Source organism: Lynx rufus, unplaced genomic scaffold (genome assembly GCF_022079265.1).
Source record: "Lynx rufus isolate CCGP_SWC_20201006 ecotype Redwood Valley unplaced genomic scaffold, mLynRuf1.p SCAF_3, whole genome shotgun sequence".
Taxonomy (NCBI): domain Eukaryota; kingdom Metazoa; phylum Chordata; class Mammalia; order Carnivora; family Felidae; genus Lynx; species Lynx rufus.
The window spans coordinates 126,037,288-126,060,486 of NW_025814845.1; the positions used below are offsets into that span (position 1 = coordinate 126,037,288).

At 33.3% G+C, this 23,199-nt stretch overlaps 1 protein-coding gene across 1 annotated transcript in view; it reads right to left on the bottom strand.

Moving 5' to 3' along the window:
- LRBA (LPS responsive beige-like anchor protein) overlaps positions 1-23,199 on the bottom strand; it is a 792,976-nt gene that overhangs the window by 548,472 nt on the left and 221,305 nt on the right. The window contains exons 27-31 of the mRNA XM_047092315.1: positions 20,166-20,293; positions 19,558-19,665; positions 15,721-15,880; positions 12,173-12,620; positions 5,186-5,319 (exon numbers count right to left, since the gene is read on the bottom strand). Coding sequence (XP_046948271.1) covers positions 5,186-5,319; positions 12,173-12,620; positions 15,721-15,880; positions 19,558-19,665; positions 20,166-20,293 — 978 coding nt within the window. The remainder of the gene's footprint in view (positions 1-5,185; positions 5,320-12,172; positions 12,621-15,720; positions 15,881-19,557; positions 19,666-20,165; positions 20,294-23,199) is intronic.

Genomic DNA, 23,199 nt, shown 5'->3' on the forward strand with positions numbered 1-23,199 from the left:
AATTGTTAACAAACTGAGTGGAATCTATCCTAATGCATACGATTAATTTTAAAATGAAATTAAAATACAGATTTCACCATAATAACAACTTTTTTTTAGTACATTTGGCAATTCCCACTTCACAATCAAAAGTTCTCCATTTTCTAGTTTCTTTTTTTTTTTTACAAAACTTCAAACTAGAAGGCAAAAAAGGGGAAGTTGAAAAGACTCTTTCACTGTTCAGTACCTGCCATTTCTGAGACTCAGGTTCAATCCTTCTATTTCTATACAACACTCAATGAAGTACTTCAGAGATAATGACACCTCCAGGTGTCTAAATTCTAAATTCTTGACACCAATATATGATCACTGAATCATAACTGGCCACTGACTTTCATAACTGGTGATTATTTCCGAGTTTTATTTTTTTAATTGCTGGTAGTTTTTAAAGACCATGTTTATTTAGAATATGTCAGATATTTTCTCTGAAAGAACTATTAGTAGTTTTTCTTGAACTTTTCTGAAGCTGAAAAAAAGGAACACATCAAGTCCCATTTATTTAAAAGGAAAAACAAATAATAAAGCTCAAGAAAACGTTTGCATGAAGCTCTAGGTAGTAGTTATAAAACAAAAATAGCTTTTACTGTGCTAATTGACTCTAATTGTAATGAGCTGAAATGCATATCAAAAGCTTTAAGAAGACAAAAAGCAATGGTGGTTCTAAATAAAACAATAACAAAAATGCTTTCCTGACAGTACCCTAGAAATGATGTCAATTTTCAAACCTAAAAGACACTAGAGCAGAAGGAGATTGTACAAAATGGTCTTTTTCAATAATCAGAGAACACTTTACTAACAAAGATAAAAGGGTGAGGGGATGGGTTAAATATAGGATGGGGATTAAGGAGTAACTAGGTGTTTTCTGGAATCACTAAATTGTACACCTGAAGCCAATATTATACAATGTTATTAACTAACTGAAATTTAAATAAAAACTTTAGAAAAATCAACTATCAATAATTATAGGAGGAAAACACCACATGAAAAAAATAAATAAATCAGCAATTTCATAAGGATTGTCCTTCATTTCTCCCAGAGGGGAAAAAAATGTAATTTCCAAATCATTCTGCATGCTTTAAATCATAAATCTGCAGATAAAATCATAAATGTATGACTAATTTATTATTTTAAATTAACATTAAATATTTTCAATAGCCAATCACGCATATGTAAGTGAAGAAGCTACTTTGAACATGTGGAACGATACAGACTTATCTTTTCCTTATCCTTGCACTGATAAACTGGCTCCTTCAAACTGACAATTTTCCAGACATTCAAAAGAACAAAAAGGAAAATGCAAATACATCATCTGTCTAGGATCCATCCAGGGAATAGCCAACTGTTTATTCAAGGTCCCTAAGGGTCTAAATAAATAATGTCCTTTACAATAACATATCATTAAAACAAATGCCAATATTTAAACCCTAAACACTGTATTTTTTAATTTCCCTCCCTCTTCCTTTCTCCTCCTCTCTCTCTCCTCATCCATTCTGGGCCAGTTGCAGGAGGGAAAGTCTATATGCCCAGTGGAAACTCTTTATTAAATAATAGAAATTTGTATTGATTAGTAAATATAAGCCTCTTGAGTCAAATTTCATATAAAGCAAAGAATCAAATACTTTTCTTCTACATTAAAAAAAAAACATGCCAATTAATAATGTGCATGGCTGGTAACAGCCATAATAAACAGAACAGAGCCTAATATTCTAATGAGGTGTATAATTATTATATTTTGCAAACTAGTAAACATGCAGCATATAAATTACTGAAAACCAGTCTATTTAGTTCCTTTACTGGGTTAGCTTCACTTTTGTTTTGTTCATTTATGCTTTGCATCATGGAAGGATAAATACCTTAGCATATCTGAAAAAAGAGTAATGGCATGTTACCACATAATGTACTGTGGGCAATTAAACCTGTACTGATAAGTAAATTTAAATTTTCCCTATTTTGATAGATTTACTGAAACTGTTTTCTCTTTTAGCTTTCTTTGAAAATATGCATACACAAAAAAAAGAAAGAAAATATGCATACACAAAGGGTATACCTTGTTCTCTGATGAATATCTTTTACCAGTTATTAAGAGTAATTTTCCATTGTTGTTAATAGACTATACTTTTTTGCTAATAAAATACTACAGAAGCTAAGGAATATTATTCAAGCTAGAATCTGACATTTGTGTGATAAAATTTCATAGTTTTAATAATGTACACTATTTAAAATGTAAATGTACACATCTAAAAAATTTTTTTGCAAAATTATAGATTTGGGTGATTTTTTAAGTATAGGTGACACAATGCTACATTAGTTTCAGGTATACAACACAGTGATTCCACAATTCTATACATTACACTATGCTTACCACAAGTGTAATTACCACCTGTCACCACACAATGCTATTATAATATCAATGACTAGGTATTTCCTATGCTGTATGATTTATTCATTCCGTAACTGGAAGCCTGTATCTCCCACTCCCCTTCACCCATTTCACCCATTCCCCCCACCCTTCTCCTCTAACAATCGTCAGTTCGTTCTCTGTATTTATGGGTCTGTTTCTGCTTTTTTGTTTTTGTTTTGTTTTTTAGTTGATGATGATAATATGGCAGAAGAATCTTTGACTTCACATTAAGCTGGCAAGCTCTAATTCTTTTTCTGGGATCCAAGTGTATCTAATCCTAGTTTCTCTTTAATTGTGCCACATGTAAATTTAAGAAATCCCATTCTGATACCAAAATTTCAAAATAGTTTAAATGTTTCTGCTATAAAAGTCCTGTTTTATGTTTTATATTTACATGGTTTCTTCCAAGGAAAGTCCCCCCCCCTTTTTTTTTTTTTGCTATTGTACTATGTACTTTCAAGTGTATTTTTTACTAATCAATAATCTATTAATGAATTTGAGCAGTTCATTTTTTGTTGCTGACTCACTATAAAAATTAGAACTGAAGTCATCCCAAGGCACAAAGGTTTAAGATCCACAGGGACATATATTTATTGTATCTTCATAAAAGAAATACAAGATCAAACTAAGACTAATACATAACTTACCCAGATCTACAAGAATAAATTGCCCAGCTCAGCATGCAATTACAACTATCAATTCATCCACAAATCATTTTTTCCAAATAATGCTTGAACCAGGAGGAGGAAAATAAATACATATCGCCTATTTTTTTTAATTGCAAATAACTTAAATCAAGAGATCTACTAAAAAGAACACAAAAATCTCTCAGTTAAAAATACTGACAGCAAAGAGATAAATATTTGTGTGGTCTGGATTCCAAGTGAAAAAAGAACAGGGTACATGGGCTGGTGGCAGTAAACAAAAGTATGTAAAGTGAGACCGTAAGAGAGTAAGAAGTACAGTGACTGAAAACACTACACTGAGTTAGATTTCCCTTATCAAGGTAGTAATGTTCATGTCAGCAATTAAGAGAATGGAATAGAAATACCCATCTAAACTGGAGACACCAAATAACAATGACAAGAAGAGCACAGTGAAAGAGGAAAGGAACAGTCAGATATGAAAAACAGATGATGAAAACAAAGACCATCAACACAAAGATTTGGAATGACTTGGAGAGGAATTTTTTTTTTAATCCAAGGGTTTTAAGAAGAAAAAGGAAAGAACTAACAATTATAGCACAAAATGGGAAAACCTGGGAACTATATGAGAAACATCACCACTGAAAATTATACAAGATTTAAATAATGGGGGAAAAGAGTACATTATGAGCTGGATATAGGGTTTTGTGGGGGTTTGCCAAAATTATAATAGTCTTAAAAATAGCAAATTATTTTGTAATTCTGGATATGGCTCTTCAGGGTGAGTTTCTATTATAATGGATTTACTGGAAAAATTACAATGTTTCAGAAATAAGTTTATCATACTGTTTTATATCCAGTACTGCCCATTTATCTCAGCTGTCTCTTATCTCTTCTAAAGACTGCATGATTTAAATTTTGAAAAATATATTTAAGACAAATCACAGGATCTTACTTACTTTGTCCCATAAACTGAAGTAAAAGAGCAATGTACTCAAAATAAGATGAAAATATTTTACTCAGTGTACAGTGAACCTCTAAAACTTAAAACATTTGCTCAGGGAAGTTACTAGAAATTCACTATAACTGAGTTTAAAAGATGGCATACAGTTTCATAGATATTAGTGACTTCTGCCTTTTTCCCAACTGAGGCAGATCTAGAAAAATCACAGTTCATTTTTTTAAGGGTTTTGGATGGAGGTGAAAGAACAGAAATTAGCATCCAACCCAACATAGATTACCAAGTTGTTTCTCTTCCAAAGAAAAACAAAAGCATCAGAGTATAATGGAGCAACAGGAAAAGAAAAATCTGGTAGAGTTCCACTTATTTTCTTTCATATTTTTTCACTAAAACAATGAAGAAATATTATAACAATGTACCACACTACTACAAGATGTCAAAAACAGGGAATAAGGAGGGAATGGCATTGAGGTGGTGTATAGAACTCTGTACTTAACCACTCAATTTTTATGTAACCTAAAACTAATCTAAAAAATAAGGTCTAAATTGTTGTTGTTGTTGTTGTTGTTGTTGTTGTTATTTTTAATTTTTAGTAAAACAAAAGATAAGGCAGGACAAAATTCGGTACCACTACTGCAGATTTTAGTTCCAGGTGGAAAATTCTTATCAATAACTATTTTTTTCCTAAGTATAAACATAATACAGAATTACTGATAATATTCTGAAAAAGATACTAACATTAAACTTAAAACATCAAAATTGCCAGTAGTTCAACTACATGGAAATAATCTAGTAGTTTCAGCATACATTGTCTAGCTTTTTTTTTCACATATAAAAAGTATATACTTCACATAGCTACGATTACATGGTATATAAAGTATTGCACATATTTTTTTACTTAACCAACTGTGAACATTTCCTCTTATCACTAAACATTAAGAAAAATTATTATGTTTAAGTGGAGAAAATATTGAAATACTTGATGTAATTTATTTGATACTACTCAAATTTACTTAGAAAATTATGAAACAATCAACAGTATAACATGAAAGCATAATGATTTACAACATGCCTAACCAAATATCTTAACTTTGCAAAAATGGAATCTAAAAACTTTCAAATCACTAATAACTAACTCACCAGGTGATTCTCCTCCTACATCTGAAGCTTGGGGTGAATCTACTGAAGAAACCACACTGACTGCATTGGTAGGGAGACTCGTATTAAGTACAGAAGGTAAGACTGATGATTTTTTTGTTGCAATGATGACACTTCTGTAATAAAGTAAATAGATTTTAAAATATGAAACATCACTCAAGTTAATTACATTAATTTCAAAATAGAAAACAAACTTCTTTTTTTAACTTATTGATTTATATTTTGATGTACAATTTAGAATATTCTCTCAGAAAGAAATCTCTCCAATTTTGGCATATTTATTTGCATTTCAATTTTTTAGAATGAAGACAATATTCTATGGAAATACAATAATCCATTACATTTATAGAACTTACAATTACTATACAATATTCTTTAAATTTATGATCATCTTTAATTATCCAACTTAAATAAAAAATAACCACAGGTATATAAAAAAGGAATTTTGGCACTCAAGTGGAAAAGTAATTAACTTTTTCTTAACCTCAGAATTGAAGCAGAAAACTCAACATGTTTCTACATGGATTTTAAAGCACCACTAATTTGAAATCATAAAACCTTAGAAATCTTAAAGGTAAAAAAAAAATGCAGATATAAGTAATTTTTAAAACCTACATAATCAAGTTTCTCTTTTTAACCCCCAAAGACTATCTTTGGACAATATTATATGGAAAAAAAACAATGCATAGGTATAAAAGCTAGATGCAAAAAATTCCAAATAATCAAATTCATTTTGTCTATTATTCAAACACAGGTATTTATATACACCAATTTCAATTAAAGTGTAATACTTTATACCCAAATAGTAACTAAAAGACCTTATTAGGCATAACTAAAAGGCATTTTTAATTGAAGTTAGCTCCATAAACATGCAAAAACCCAGTTAATGAGGTAAAGAGGACAGCTGATATATAATGCACTCCCACAGCAGTGCTTACTTTTAATTACCTGGTGTTAACCATAAGCCTAAAGTCTTCAACATTCAATTTATTTAATCACATCTTTTGTTGACAATATTGTAACTGCAAGCTTCAAGTATTCCCTTAACAGCTTTAAAGTATTCAGTTTCTAAATAAAGTTACTTAGATACTTGATCCCAATAAATGTATTCAAAAGTGGAAATTATTTAATTCCAGTAACTCAAAAATACATTTTGTTTTTGTTGTTATACCAAAGAGAGATAATGCAACGCGAAATAGGTTCTGTTTTACTTCAATGCCTATCATGTGATGGCAAACAGTGTTGCCAATTAAATCAAGTTCTCTTGTGTTAGGCATGGTTTATTCAATGTACTTGGGGGTAGCCGGTGTCACATCATTATAAGGGTGACTGCCAATGTTAACTATACACTAAAAAATAGAAGCAACAGCCACCTGAGCCCTCAATCCAAAATGGTGTGCTTAAATCATAGTAGCTTATATCAGATGAAGACTATTGACTTTAGGGGGAGTAGATATGACCGTGTGTGTGTGTGTGCACACACGGGGAACACTCAAAACAATACAAAAAATAATTTATATATTTCCTACTCGAGGCAGAAATTCATAAACCTATTGTTTAAGAAAATCTCTAGCTGCATTCCCTAGCAACCTATTTTGGAGTGAGGAGTACTATACAGAATTTACTTTCACATTTCCTCCCAAAAGAAAGAACTGGCAAGACCTAGATCACTCATATATGTAAGCACTGAAATGAGCAACAGAAAATAGTATTGAGAAAGCTGAAATTGTTTTTTCCATAACTGAAATTTAAGACATAGTAAAACTACCCTTTGTACCAGCAATTCCACTCTTAGGAATTTCCTCAAGATAACTTTATGCCCACAAAAAATGTGTACAATAATGTTTAAGAGGCCTTATTTAATAGCCAAAAACCAGAAACAGCTCAGAATTCTTTCAAAAGAAAAATGAGTAAGTGATAAGCTTATATACGAAAAGATCCTCAGCAATTAAAAGAAACTACTAATAAATGTAACATAGGTGAATCTCAAAAGCATTATGGTGAGTGAAGAAAGCCTCATACATAACACAAATTTTGTATTTCCTTTCACATGAAGTTCTAGAAAAGGCAAAACTAATCTATGATAGGAAGGAATCAGAAGAGTAACTGCATCTAGGGGATGGGGACCGTCATTGGCTGGGAATGTGCATGAAGGAACTTCCAAGACTGATGATGTCTTGATTGAGGACTTGGGTCACACAGGTGTACAAATCTGTCAAAATTCATCAAATAATACACATTAAGATCTGTGCCTTCCAATGCATGTACATTTTACCTTAAAAAACTGTACTGATCTCTAGTTTAAGATCTGCATGGTTAAATGTTTATGAAGTGAACTGATGTCTGCTGAAACACATAAAAAAATAAGATGGAGAGAGGAATGTATATAGGGAGAATTACATGATGAAGTAAATAGAGTGATGGAGTCTATGGATGTTCACTGTACAATTCTTCTGTATATTTGAACATTTTCGCAATAAAATGTTGGAAAACTAGTAACAGAAAAAAATCTACTACAGATGTTCGTTCCTTAGTATGTACAATCTCTGTCCAAGATGGCATGGTTAGTTAAAGGTAACAAAAAACTTGATCTCATTTTTTTTTTTTAAGTAGGCTTCACACCCAGCGTGGAGCCCAGCACAGGGCTTGAACTCACAACCCTGAGAACAAGACCTGAGCTGAGATCAAGCTGGATACTTAACCAACTGAGCCACCCAGGAACCCCTTGATCTCATTTCTAATCCTTTAACCTATTACCATTAATAATTTTTTCAATCATGTATAATACTTATTCTTTACTACAGCTCAGTAGATATTTATTTTCCAAGATCTGTCTCATATTCTCACCCCTAATACATCTGAAGTATGGCTACCTACATGAGTTTACATTTAATCCAGCATTCCTTACAAATTTCTGCAATATGCTCTTATGATTCCTGAGCATGTATGTTATTTCACAATTCCAACCCTTTGTATATACTATTGCTCAGCCAAGCAGCCTTCCCTTTATCCCTGCTTGCTAGGAAACTTTTCCTTCTGACCTTTCAAAACCTTGTTTAAAGGTAAGCCTCCCCAGGGGTGCCAGGATGGCTTAGTCAGTTAAGCGTCCCACTTTGGCTCAAATGATCTCACGGTTCATGAATTCGAGCCCCACGTGGGGCTCTGTGCTGACAGCTCAGAGCCTGGAGCCTACTTCAGATTCTGTGACTCCCACTCCCTCTGCTACCCCTCCCCTATTCGTGCTTTGTTTCTCTCCCCCTCTTTCTCTCTCTCAAAAATAAATAAACATTAAAAAAAATTTTTTAAAGGTAAGCCTCCCCAGAGTCTCCAAGTCAACATTCATAATGCACTATTCTTTGTGTTATATAAACTATATAACACTATTCTGTTATATAAATTTATAAATCATTAATAGCTATGAATTAAACCGATGATATGCCAAGAATTACTACTAAATTCTCCAAAAAACCCTTACATTTTACTTCCACTTTAAAAATTAAAATAGTAAAGCTCAGACAGGTAAAATAACTTGCCAACATAAATGCCCTACAATTCCAAGTTCGCCCAAACAAGAGCTTTTATTTGAACTGTTTTCTCATATTGACCTTTTTCTTAAGTTTCATTGAGATATATGTAATTCACATATTACACAATTTAAGTGTAAAGTTAAATGGTTTTTAGTATGTTCACAGAGTTGTGCAACCATTACCACAATCATTTTAATATTTAAGCACAATTCTATAGTATAATCATCTACAAGCAATGGTAGTAAGGATTTCCAAGATATAAAATTATGCATGTATTACTACCAAAATAAAATATCTATGTGCTCACAAATGGAAAAAGTTTTCCTTTCTTTAGCCCACTTAGTACATAAGTGGGAAATAAACTGAATCCATTTCCAAAATTTTTGATTCAAACCATTTCTGAGGAAGCAAAATAATTATGCTTCAGCTTTGGGCCACATAAAACCAAAGAAAATTCCAAGTCATAATAATTGAAAGGACAAAAAGCAGTCAGCAGACTTCAGGATATTTTCCTTTCCTTTACTATTTTCATTATTACAAAGTTTCCATCCACATTGAAGGAATAAAATCTCCAGTAGAGGTGATCTTTAAGCCCTCATATTTATCATGTATGTAAGTACAAATTTAAACTAATAAAGCATGTCCAACAGTTTAAAAATTGCAGAAATTTATATTTACCACTACTTAAGAATGATCATTAAAGGACTAAGATTTCACGTTTTTCTAAAATGCTTTGGAAAACACAAAGAAAATGCAACATGCATCTGGCACAAGTTTGAGATTCTAGGGATATGTCTGGCATTGTTCTCAGGGTGCAGTTTAAGTTTCTATTAAAGAGACTGATAGAAATCCTTGTTAATATTTAAGGAAATAACTCTAGATTTTTAGTAACTGCTATCAACTTTGACAAAAACACTTGAAACTGTTTGGCATAAAGAATTTGTAAGACAGATATGTCTTTTAGTTTTATAAGCTATTTTTCAAAACTGTCAATTAAAATCCAAATATTAAAGTATAAGACTTTACATGATATAATTTTCTTTACAAACTCACTAACTTTAATGAACAATTAGTATCTGTGAGGCACTGCACTAAGAATACAGAGGAATTATTTATATTTATAACAATCCATGAATTTAAGTACTACATATTATCATCCCCATTTTACAGATGATAAAGAATTTTCCTAAAGTTAAACACACAGAAAGTGTAAACATTGTTGACTTTTTTTTATATGAACAAGGGAGACCTCTGTGAAAGTTTCTTTTTATTTAGCCACAACAAAGAGCAACAATGACTTCCAGATCACTAAGGTTCAGAAGTTCCATTTCAAAACAGTAACCAGTTTCAAATATCATAAACTTTCACATAAATGCTATTTTATTTAGCATGCAAATAGTTCACTAAAGGAGAAAAGAGCATTTTAAGCCTAGCACTTTACTCCCTTAGGATCTAATTGAAAAGCCAGACAAGCCCTTGAACTTTATCAAGATAAATCCCTGGCATCCACTAATCACCACAGAGGATCTTCAAATTAGATAAGAGCAAGAATTTTGGCATGGGAATGAACACAAACACCTTGCCATCCACAAAGGCCCACCACCTGGCAGCCTTTCAGCAAGGTTCCACTCATGTAGCTGTTACTCTAAACTTTCCAGCTATTGCTTGGAAGTTGATAATTCTTAAGATATGAGGAGAGTTGTGATTTCTGACACAGCATTCCAGAGATAAATACATGATCAGAGGGATGCTTTGAAATTCCCAAAGATATTCCACTGGTCTACAGCTGCACGAAAATAGTTTTTCAAAAGGTGTCTCTTGCTGAGAAAAAGAAGGGGAAAAAACAGAGCACTGTGCTTGCCATCAGACAATATGTTAAGTGCATACTAGACATGTAAGTTCCAAATAACATCCTGAAAAACGCTATCACAAAAATTCCCCCTCTGGATTCTATTTCAGTAAACCCCTTACTACGTATTACTAAGGCATGGTTTCCTAAATAAATTTATAACTCACTCACTGAAGACATACTAAAGCATAGATTTAATTCCTATACAACTTTAAAATAAATAAATGCCAACAATTTTCAAATTTGGGACATTTAAGGAAACTTTGCCTATATTAGTAAGATATATTAAATTGAAAAATCTACTTCCCCTTGAGGCACCTAGGTGACTCAGTCGGTTGAGTGTCCGACTTCAGGTCATGATCTCATGGTTCATGAGTTTGAGTCCCACATCAGGCTTACTACTGTCAGAGCAGAGCCGCTTCAGATCCTTTGTGCCCCCCTCTACCCCTCCCCCACTTGCATGCGCGTGCACCCTCTCTCTCTCTCAAAAATAAATTATTTTTAAAAATCTACCCACAAGTATTTGACTACTCAATCTAAGATTAATACAAATTTAAACAAATTATAATAATTGAGAATATTTTAAAAACTAGTTATGTACACCTCTTCCCACCCTCAAAATATAGCCATTGCTATAAACAGTTTTAAATATACTCTTTGAGGGGCGCCTGGGTGGCTCAGTTAGTTGAGCATGTCTGACTCCTGATTTGGGCTCAGGTCATGATCCCAGGGTCATGGGATCAAGCCCTGCATCCAGCTCTGTGCTGCTTCAGATTCTCTCTCTCTTTCTCTCTGTTTCCTGCCCCAGTAGCACACACACTCTCTTGCTCGCTCACTCCCTAAAAAATAAAATTTTTAAATAAAGGAAAGAAAATATACAATAAAATATTCAAAGGGGATGGATTACTGTGTCAACTTCCTTTCAAATTACTCCGGAAAAACAAAAGTTCTTTTAACTGGCAACTTCTCTATAAGTTAGAGCTTATATCAAGATAAAATACTGATCTTTGAAAAAGACTACATTTAATAACTCAATACATACATGTCTTATAGGTAGAATTTCAGAAAGTTTAATAATATATACAAAAAAATTTCAGGCATATTAGCAAAAGGTTCACTAGGCAGCAGAACCTAAAGTCAGGAATGTACAGTCTGCTTTCTAAAGCTGTCAAACTCTGAACACCTTGCTGAATTCCTGAGTCTGTTGAAATCCACAGATTCAGACTTCTTTTCACAAAGGCTGGCACAGTACTGCCAGCAAAAGAGTGAAAGGTAGCCATGTGTAGGTAAAGGCGAATTCTAACTTATAACAAACAAAATGATTGTCCATATAATTTGCCAATGTAACATTAACATTAAATATTACTTTTAAATCATCTTATTGGTATGATGAAAAACAAAAATGTGAATACCTTGTTGCCTACTTACAAGCTTTTTATACAACAAAAACATCCTTGTAATTTTTATAAACTAGATCAAAACACCACTTTCTAATGTTGAAGCTACAAAATTTAGCAGAGTTAAATTAAGTTCCTGTTTACCTTTGAATTTTATACATATAAGCAGACCAAAACAAAAGACTATTTACAGTACCTATCAAAAGATCTGAACTGCACAGGTTGTTCAACAGAAAGATCACCAAGAGCTCCAAGACAGGCTGGTGGCAGAAGGGTAGGATCCACTGTGACTCCATCTGCTGGTATATTAACCAAGCTTCGAAGAATGTCCTTCACGTTGACATTTTTTGAAACTGAAACCGATGGTGCAGCCTTGTTATTCGACTCATTTCCTCCATCATTTCTGGCTTCCTGAGTTTTATTGACTTCTAAAGAAAGAGTGCACAGCGCCTCGCTGATTGCATCTGGGCCTGCACTGACACTTGGAGGTGCTATCAGAGGAGCTACATGCACACTGCTTCCTAAGCCAGTAGCTGTTTCTTCCCCAATGCCTGAGTCCCTCCTCCGAGCAGATGACGTGCTTTCAGATTCTTCCACCAATGCTGGGGATGGCGGACTGAATGCTGGTGGTGCATTTTCTACATCTTACCAAGAAACAAAAGGAAAAGTATAAACAAAAAAAAAATTTAGAAGCAATTTTTAAAAGGTACATCCAGCCCTAACAGCTATCTACTATTTTATTTTTTAAAGTTTTTATTTTAATTTCAGTTAGTTTCACATATAGTTATATTAGTTTCAGGTGTACAATATAGTGATTCAACACTTCCATCCATCACCCTGTGCTCATCATAACACCTATTTAACCCACCCCACCATCTAGTATTTTAAATTAGGAAATATATGGCATGTTCTAATAAAAGGCAAAAATAAATTACATAATCTATGTAATAATAGATGCATGTAATATACTGAGTATAACAACAAAATAGATGTTTCAATAAAACAATGAGAATAAAAGTAATAAATGATAATAAACTGAGAAAAAACTGCCAAACTGACCATGACATACCAATGGATAGCAACACAAGGCTGAAAGCCATTGGCCTAGAAGAAAAAAATCCAAAATCCTTGATAAAGTATAAGACTCTTTAATAATATGAGTCTGATAGAATTTAAATTTAATAAAGGCAGGGAATTTGTCTTCTTTAACACTTCATGTCCAGTACCTATAACCATGCCTGGGCCCATAACAATGCCTGGCACGTAGTAGGTCATCAACTATTTATCAGATGACTATTAATTTACAACTTTATCTTCTGCTACTCATGCCATCACACTTTATAACATCAAATTACGTGCAATCTGCTAAACATGGGACAACATTTGGGGCTTCTGTGCCTTTATACATTGCCATTTCTCTGGACAATAATTCCAAGATTTCTACCTCAAACACAGTTTCTACTTGCTAAAAAAAAAACACATGTCATCCTTCCTATATCCAAGAATAATTCAATAATCTTTAAAATCTAGTTCAACAAGGAGCATCACCTACTCTCTGTTTGACTCATTCCCTCTAATCAGGCATTCACTGCATCCCAACAAAAATGCTCCATCTTCCTAAATCCAATGGTTACCAAAAACCTCCATCTTGATAACTCCAATGGTCAGTCCTCAGCACTTGACACAGCACCAACAAAGGATTATTCCCTCTAACTTGCCAATACTTTTTTCACTTTGCTAACAGGACATTATGCTCTTCTCATTCTTTATCTATTACCTCCCTGGTTGTTCCTTCTTAATTCCCTTCACTTATTTTTCTCCTTGATTTCTTAAATTGGAGGGACTTAATACTTATCTCCCCTAACAATATTTACTTCCTTGAGTGATCTCATTCACTCATAAAGTTTTACAACACTACTATATCAACAAAACAATACATACTTATTTATAAGTGCCTACTTTACATCTTGTATGTCTAAAAGATATCTCAAACTCAACATGGTGAAAACTGAATTTATTTTTCCCTAAATATTTTTAACTTTCAGTCTATCCAACTACACCTTATAATCATTCTTGATGACATTGCATCTTTCACATATTCACACCTAGTATTTTCAATCCTGCTCTCTCTCTTTTGGGATGAGCACTGGGTGTTGTATGGAAACCAATTTGACAATAAATTTCATGTATTTAAATAAATAAATAAATGAATGAATGATTAAATAAATAAATAAATAAATCCTGCTCTACCATCAAAATATATCCAGAATCTGACAAATGCTCACTACTCTACAACTACCATTTTAGTCCTCCCAAAATCTACTCTTTCCTGGATTATTGCAATATCCTCCCAACTGGTTGTATTAGACTATTGTATTAATAATTCTGTTGCTCCATGCATTCTGGTATTCACTCCCTTGAGTGAGGGCTGGGCCTCACTTACTTCAACCAACAGAATGAGGCAGAATTAGCATTGGGCCAGTTCTGTGCTCAAGCTTTACAAAGATCTGGCAGCTTGGGCATTTCTCAGAATCCCTGAACACCTCTGTAAGCAAGCTGGCTACCTTGCTAGAGGGAACATGTATAGAGACTATACAAAGATAGAGGCCCTCCGAACTAATGGAGGAAAACCAAAGAATTTACTAAGAACAATTATCAAGGACCCAGACATATAATCCCAGCTGAGCCATTTCGAGTCAGTCAGCCTCAGCTCTTGGAGCCATCCTTGCTAGGCACTAGATGTATGAGTAGAAAAGCCATCTCAGACTTTACAACCCCAGCAAACATCATCTGGAGCTGGGATGAATGATACTCACTGTGCCCTATATGAATTAAATTCACAGAATCATGATAACAAAACTAAAACAGTTATGGCTTTAGCCACTGAACTTTGAGGTAATATGTTATACAGAAGTACACAACTAAAACACTGTTTTTCATCCTTGCCCTCTAGAATGTATTCTCCCTACAGAATCCCAAGTGTTACTTTGAAAAACTTAAGTCAATTGTCAACTGCTATCTCAAAACACTCAAATAATTCTCCATTTTCCTTAGAGTAAAAACCCACACTCCATATCTCTTAATCATTCCTGAAATTTTTCTCTGTTCAATTTTATCTTTTCTTAGAACTTACCACCTTCTAAAATACTATACAATTTATTTAGTACATCTACTTCTTCTTTTCAATCTCCTCTCACAAGAATATATAAGCTCCAAGAAGGATGACGTTCTTTTCCTCTTTTGTTCATGAATATACCCAAATACCTAGTCGGTACTGAATGAATGCTTATTAAATAAATAAATCACCTCCACTAAGTGGTAGCTACTTCTATGACTGCAAAAGGTGCTTCTCTAACTATACATCTATAACTTGCAGCTACTCTACACCTCTAGTTATTACTGTTATTTATTAGCAAATCTGCCTCTTATAGAGAAATATGAATTATTTCTTCTTCACAATAAATGCCAAGGCAAACAAAAATGTTTAACATGGTATTTGTAAAAGATAACATTTTCTCACTTATGTTTTAATTAAATGGCTCATTTAAAAAAAAAAAACAAAAATCATCTCCCAACTGCAATTAACGACATGGTACTTAAAATAAATTGAAATATATAGTTATTAATTTAAAAATATATACTCTCACTTTATAAATAAATGGATTTAAATTCCAGAATATTTTAACTATTAGGTAATGTTTTACTTGAACTTTGGATCCCAGAGAATAAAATATGGAAGCTTACCAGGAAGTGATAAATTCCCACTTTCACTACCAGCTTCTTTAAACGACTGGTTACGCCTTTCATTTTGGGGTTCCAAAATGTCTCTGTACTTTGAGACCATAAGAACAGAGATGAAGTATACAACTGCCAAGGCTAAAAACTGAGCTTGTTTGCTATCCTCCTAGGGAAAAATAAAAGTAGTTGATCATGCCACTATTAAGTAACATGTTTCGATCTTATTTTACATGACAATATTTACATATAAAATACATCCAAAAATCTTTTGACATACACTGAAAATAATAATAAATTCACCTCAACAAAGATTAGGCAAAGAGTCTTGGAAAAATGCCTGTAAATGAGAGTTTTTAATACTTGTGAAACATGGAAACAGAGAATTTGGTTTGTTTTTAAAATGAGGTAACTCAGTCAGAAGACATATGGCATAATATACCTTGTAAGATTAATCAAAAAGCAATTATCATTACATATGTATAACTATTTTTACTTCTAATCATAAGAATTAAAATATGCAGAGGCGCCTGGGTGGCTTAGTCTGACTCTTGATTTGGGCTCAGGTAATGATCTCAGGGTCAAGGGATTAAGCCCCACATCAGGCTCCACACTGAGCATGGAGCCTCCTTAAGATTCTCTCCCTATGCCCCTTTCCCTGACTTGTGCTTTCTTTCTCTCTCTCTCTCCTTCTCTCTAAAGTTAGAAAAAAAAAAAAGAATATGCAAAAAAAAATCAGAATTAACAGTTTTCCTAAAAGGCAAACAACCAAGAGAAAAAAAGCAAGGTAATCAGATACAGAACAAGATGCCAAAGGAATTCTCAAGAGCATTTTAAATAGTACAGACAACCAAGTGTCTAAGATTGAAAATATAGTGTCTGCCAGAAAGAAAAGGACAAACTACGTTGACCTCTAGAAGAGGTCAGGGCTTCATCATAGCTCTACAGATCACCTACATGTCAGTATACTGATGACCTCTTCATCTAGTCCAATACTCCATCTTCAAAGGGACCCTGCACACATCACTATTCTGAATATTTTTCACAATAGGTTTGCACTTAAAGGAAAAACTTAAACTTGTCCATCAAATTCTGAAAACCAGAGGTACCGTGAGTAGCAGAAAACTTATAAGGAAAACAAAGAACACTGTTGCCTAGCAGATAAATAAATGGCAACTAATGGTGCAAATGAAACAAAGTCAATTAGCTAGTGTCAAATGTTTTTTGACATAATTTCTGGGAAGGAACGAGATATCACGTTCAACCTGAGCATTTCCACTTAATACAAATATTAATCTGTAAAGAATCTATGATACTCTTTAGGCTCATATATAAGACCTTATTAGCCTTGATGGAAAAGATAAATGTACATTTTCCTGTTTTATTAACCATTCCTTTTCTCCAAACACTCCTGTGTTCTACTGCCCCACAATACTGGCACCATTATAATAATTGTTGCTAATGATGTTGGCACCAAAAATGTAGGCAAATAACTTACTTGATTCTAACTTCTTAATCTATACAAATTATTTATATGACTATCTAAATACTTATTTAGTGCATTAATATGTTCAATATTTAGTTATTACAGTATGAAGTTTATAGAATAAGCCTAATTTCTGTCCAAAGAAGAAACATCCCATAGATATTTATGTTTCAGCCTTTTATCCCCAAATAAATTTGTTTTCAACTGTAGGTATCACTTACTGAATACTTATAATGGACCGGGCACTGTATTATGTAGTTCAAACACATTCATTAACCCCTTTTAACAAGATGAGGCCTAGAAGAATAATTGACCTAAAGGCATATAGTAACTGAAAAAGCAAATGTGAACTCAGATTAGAGCGTTTACAAAGTTTAGCACTTAACCTCAGGGTAGTAACTTCTTTATATTGCCAATCTAAGGTCATTTCCTTTTTCATCAAAATTGGATTATGCTAAAAGAGACTCTGGGATATAGTTTGGGAAACACAGTCTTTTTTCTAAAACTCCTATGATTATAAAACTTTTTTAATTACAAAAAAAAAATTTAGTTATTAATTACTTTTAAAAATTACATGTTAAACATAAGAGATACTCTAATTCTCTGTCCAAATATCCTGACATAAAAACTTGTTACAAAGTTCCAAAGAGCCAAATCATAAAGAGCCAAGATGAGGAATTTTCATTTCAAGTACTATGGGAAGCCATTAAAGAATATTTAAAGCAAAAGAATTATATTACTTATTATAGATTTTTAAAAATCACTGTAGGAAAAACAAAGCTATGGGGCAATGGACTCAACCAAAGAAAAGGAAAGTAGCAACAATATTTGGTCCCAAAATAAACCACAGTCAGTGGGTTTGGGGGAAAAAAAAAAACAGTTGATGGTTTCTTAACGAAAGGAATAATAAGAGCTATCAAAAAGCAAATATATGGAGATCTAAGGAGGCAACACAACTAATGGTTAAGATCAAAATTCCAAGAACCACATTCCCTAGGTCCTTAACCCACTTCCATCTCTTATTATTTGTGTGATCTTAACCATAATATTTAACCTAACACTTCCATCTTTCTCATAGGATTACTACATGAATTAAATGATACAGAGCATCCATTTCCATGCTTAAAATACAGTAAACATTCAGTAACTGCTAACTATAGGTAATAACTATTAACTACAACTACTATTAACAAATTGTATATGTGTACAAAACTTAGTTAAGAACACAAAAGAGCACCAAGACCCTACAAAAAGAGGAGGGAAAATTAAAACTGATGGGCACTGAGGAGGGCACCTGTTGGGATGAGCACTGGGTGTTGTATGGAAACCAATTTGACAATAAATTTCATATTAAAAAAAAAAAAAAGAAGTTATAAAATTTATAAAAAGACTTGCATGTAAAATAGAACATCTAGTACTAAATGCAGTAAGTGTTTAATAATTATTAAGTAATGATAATACTACAAATACTGGTGAGGATTACAAACATATATATATATATATATATAATATATATTTTTGGACAGAGAAAGAGCATGATCAGGGGAGGGGCACAGAGAGAGAGAGAGAGACAGAGAGAGAGAGAAAAGAGAGAGAATCTTAAGCAGGCTCCATACCCAGCATGGAGTCCTACACAACCCTGGGATTAGGATCTGAGCAAGTCAAAAATCAAGAGTCAGACACTTAACCAACTGTACACCTAGGCACCCCCAAATAATTTTTATTTTCATCTTTATACTTTCTTTATTCTTTAGACTTTCTTATATGACTTTACAATTTATACGTGAAAACTGCGCCATATGTCAAAATCAACTAAAACATTTTTTAAAAATTAAAACTGCCACATTTCATTATTGTAATTCTAGTTGTTTGAGGGAAAAACATCCAATATTCAGTAAAAATAATATGCCATTCAGAATTTGAACACTTCATTACTTTCAGAGTGTAGATTCTGGAGTTTAAGACTGCTGGGTTGGAATCCTATCATTTACTAGCTCCATTAACTTGAACAAGTTACTCAAGCTCTCTGCCTCAGATTCCTCATTTATAAAATGAGAATTACAAAAGTACACAAGTCAAGAAGTCGTTGGACTTAGTGCATGTGAAGCACTTACAGTGCTTAATATGTAATAATGTTTTATTCTTTTCAGTATCATTACTCTGATATATTAATTCCACTTATATAAATAGTACTGTCCAATATTCTAAGATTCTAAAATTATTGTCATGAGAATTGGTTCTAGTCCTTCTTATCTCTATTCAACTGTTTTATATCACAGAAAGTTTTTCCTTTCAATACTTTGGGCCTAGGTAGAAATATGTATCAGCTAAGAGTATGTGAAAGAAATACTGTAACTTACTATGTCTCTGAAGACAACTGCCCTAAGCCGATTAATATCCATGTCTTGTAGAAGCTTGTCAAAATCTCTTACTGGAGATATACCACCAGTTATAATGTCCACTGGACTCTATTTAAGACAAAAAATATATATGTATTACACAGACATTTTAAAATATTAGCAGAGTATTCCAAGAACCAGGAAAAAAAAGGCTGTAACATTGTTTCTCCTAGCTTATTTTTTCTACTTCCTTCTGTCTTCTTTTTAGGGGTACTGGGATAGAGGTGGGGGTCACAGAAGGGAGCCATAAAGGAAAAATCAAACTGCATGCTAACTCACCAAGTTCATGAAATACAAATTGACATATTCAAAGGAAATTGACATATTTGACATAACAAAGACATAAGAAAAGTAAACACTTGGAAAAGCAGACAAGATTAAGTATAAGCAAATCTTTACTGTATATTTAAACACAAATATTTGAATGTTATGTCCACAGACTAAAATAACTATTTTAGAACCTTTGTCAGATTTACTTAACTTTATGTTGAAATGAACAACTAAATGTAAGATCTTAATCATAAAGTAAGAGGTACTTTTTTATTAAATTAATTATTCTGTATGCTTACCTTTGCGGCAGATTTCCCCATGGGAATCAGGCTGTGTACTGTTTTCTGGCCCTTGGCTGTATCTCCTCTAGCTTTCAGCTGTGAATGCTGCTGACACTCTAAACAATTCCTAACTGCCACAGCACACACTGTAATTTAAGGAAAAGATTGAGCCAGAAAATTTTATTTAAGATTTTGGAATTGATAAAAATCACCTACATAATATGATTTACATAAGCTTTTATTTGAAACAGATTACTTTCAGCAAATTCCTACAATGTTCCTGGACTCTATCACCTAGTGGTTGTTTTGTGACTTTGTTAGCTACACTGTTAGGGCCCACTGCTAAGAGAGAATCATTTCAGGGAACTAAATCAACAGGCTAGTGTTTCTTAGAGCTTACCTAAGCTAAAGTGGAATGATCTTTTATTAAGGAAAAGATAGGGAAGAAAAGAACTGAAAAGTAGGAAAAAAGAGAAAGCAAATCACACTGCTATGAACCAGTCTATAATAACAACCTATCACCTTCATCAAAGTAAAATAGTTAAACTTAACTTTCATGTGTTTCTTATGCTCTATCACTATAGCAACATATTTATAGAGACTGATAAAAGGTAGAACATTTATAGAAAATATTTACAGAGTCTACTTTTAACTGGTTTTCATTAAAACCGTTTAAAAGGTGGGGGGCAGAAAAGAGACTGTGATTAATAAAGTCCAAAATAGCCTCTCCAGTATTATGCTAAGTGAAATAAGTCAGAATGAGGAAGACAAATACCGTATGATTCCACTCATAAGTAGAATCTAAAAAAAAAAATTAATAAACAAACAAAAGCATAATCAGGCCTATGAATACAAAGAACTAATGGTTATCAGAGGGTAGGGCAGTGGCAAATGGGCCAAATGAGTGAAGGGGAAAGACAGATGTAGGCCTCCAACTATGGAATGAGTAAGTCACAGGAATAAACAGCAGAGCATAAGGAATACAGTCAATAATATTGTAATAGCAACGTAACTGGACCTAGCCTAATGTATAAACCTGTCAAATCACTAAGTTGTACACCTGAAACTAATGTAATATTGTGTGTCAACTATACTCAAAATAATAATAATAATAAAAATAATTTGGGGCGCCTGGGTGGCTCAGTCGGTTAAGCATCCAACTTTGGCTCAGGTCATGATCTTGCAGTTTGTGAGTTTGAGTTCCGCATCAGGCTCTGTGCTGACAGCTCAGAGTCTGGAGCCTGGAGCCTGCTTCGGATTCTGTGTCTCCCTCTCTCTCTGCCCCTCTCCTGCTCATGCTCTTTCTCTCTCTGTTTCTCAAAAATAAATAAATGGTAAAAAATAAATAAATAAAATAATAATAATAATAATTTCATCCAGTAGAAACCAACACATTTATAAGCCTAAGGATCTCCAAATCTTTGTTGAAGATTTGATGTTCCAGTATATTACTACCAGATATTAACCTTTTTTTGTTTTGTTTTTGACTAACTGAACAGTTTCACCAATATTATACTCTTAAAATGGTGACCTTCTCTGAGCATAAATCCTATAGTATTCATGTTATATATAACTTATGATTATGAAATTTTAAAGAGCCTGCAATAACACTGTTTGCTAACCTGTGAGTTATGTAAATTCTAGAATTTGGTTGGAACATTTTCAACAACTTAAAATAAGTAGTAAATTAAATGAATCACCTGTTCAAAAAACTACCTCTCTAAATGTGTCCCCCATCAGTTACTCGGGTTATTTAGAAATTAATTTTGAAGTTTAAATGATGATGGGGCGCCTGGGTGGCGCAGTCGGTTAAGCGTCCAACTTCAGCCAGGTCACGATCTCGCGGTCCGTGAGTTCGAGCCCCGCGTCAGGCTCTGGGCTGATGGCTCAGAGCCTGGAGCCTGTTTCTGATTCTGTGTCTCCCTCTCTCTCTGCCCCTCCCCCGTTCACGCTCTGTCTCTCTCTGTCCCAAAAATAAATAAACGTTGAAAAAAAAAAAAATGAAGTTTAAATGATGAGTTAGGTAATGCAAACATGACTATGAAATGCTTATTATCATGTGAATCATCTCAGTTCTTGATCAGATCAGTAGCACTCAGGCTATATAAACTGAACAAAAGTAGGAGAGAAAATTAAGAACAAAATGGCAAACTTCTCTGGGGACTCTAACTACTACCAGACTATCCTATGGCTAGCATAGAACTGAAACAGGAAAGTATTCAAATAAGTGCAAGACAGCAACAAAAGTTGGGGAAAAGGAAACAAGGAATATAGTGAGGGAGGGAGGGCAAGAGAGTATGGAAAATGACTCTCAAATTTGAAATCAGGCCCAGAAAAATAACTTTTGCACTTTTTTGTCCCAGGTTGCATAAAATCAAGTTTGGGTATCGCAAAGTTAAAAACCTAAACACTCAGCAGTCTCAGTAGTAGAAGCTACTCTTAACTGTTGCCATCCTGCCTTCTCACCTCCAACCTCAGGAAAGAATAGGAATGAGGAGACCAGGGATCAAACACTTGGATTGTTTACCAAGCTTACCATACTCTATTAAAGACTTTGAACAAATAGTTTTCAGAATTTCACTTCCATATATAAAAAGACATGATGCTGGGGTAGATCAAATTATGTAAATGAGTATTTCCCTAATTTCGGAATACTTGAGTGTAGTGACACACTGACAGCATAGCCTTGTATTTTTAATTCCAGAAGTATACTCTTTATAGGAAAGTGGCAACGTTTAAAAAAATGGCATATACAAAAGCAATGGAGTCAAAATAGTTTAATTATATTACTAATAGAAAGTTCAAGGAAGTATGTTACAACAGAAAAAGTAGGAAAACAAGTTAAACTATATTCAAATTCTAACTTCACCAACTACAGCTTTTGGATTTTTAATACATTTCCTAATTTCTCTGATCTCAAATATCCTCATGAATAAAAGAAAATAATTGCTGACTCATTGGAAATCTGCAATAACAAGTGTAGTCAATAAATGACAGTTTTTGTTTTCTTATACTTACCATTTGAATCTCTTAATTAAAATTTTAAAACAAA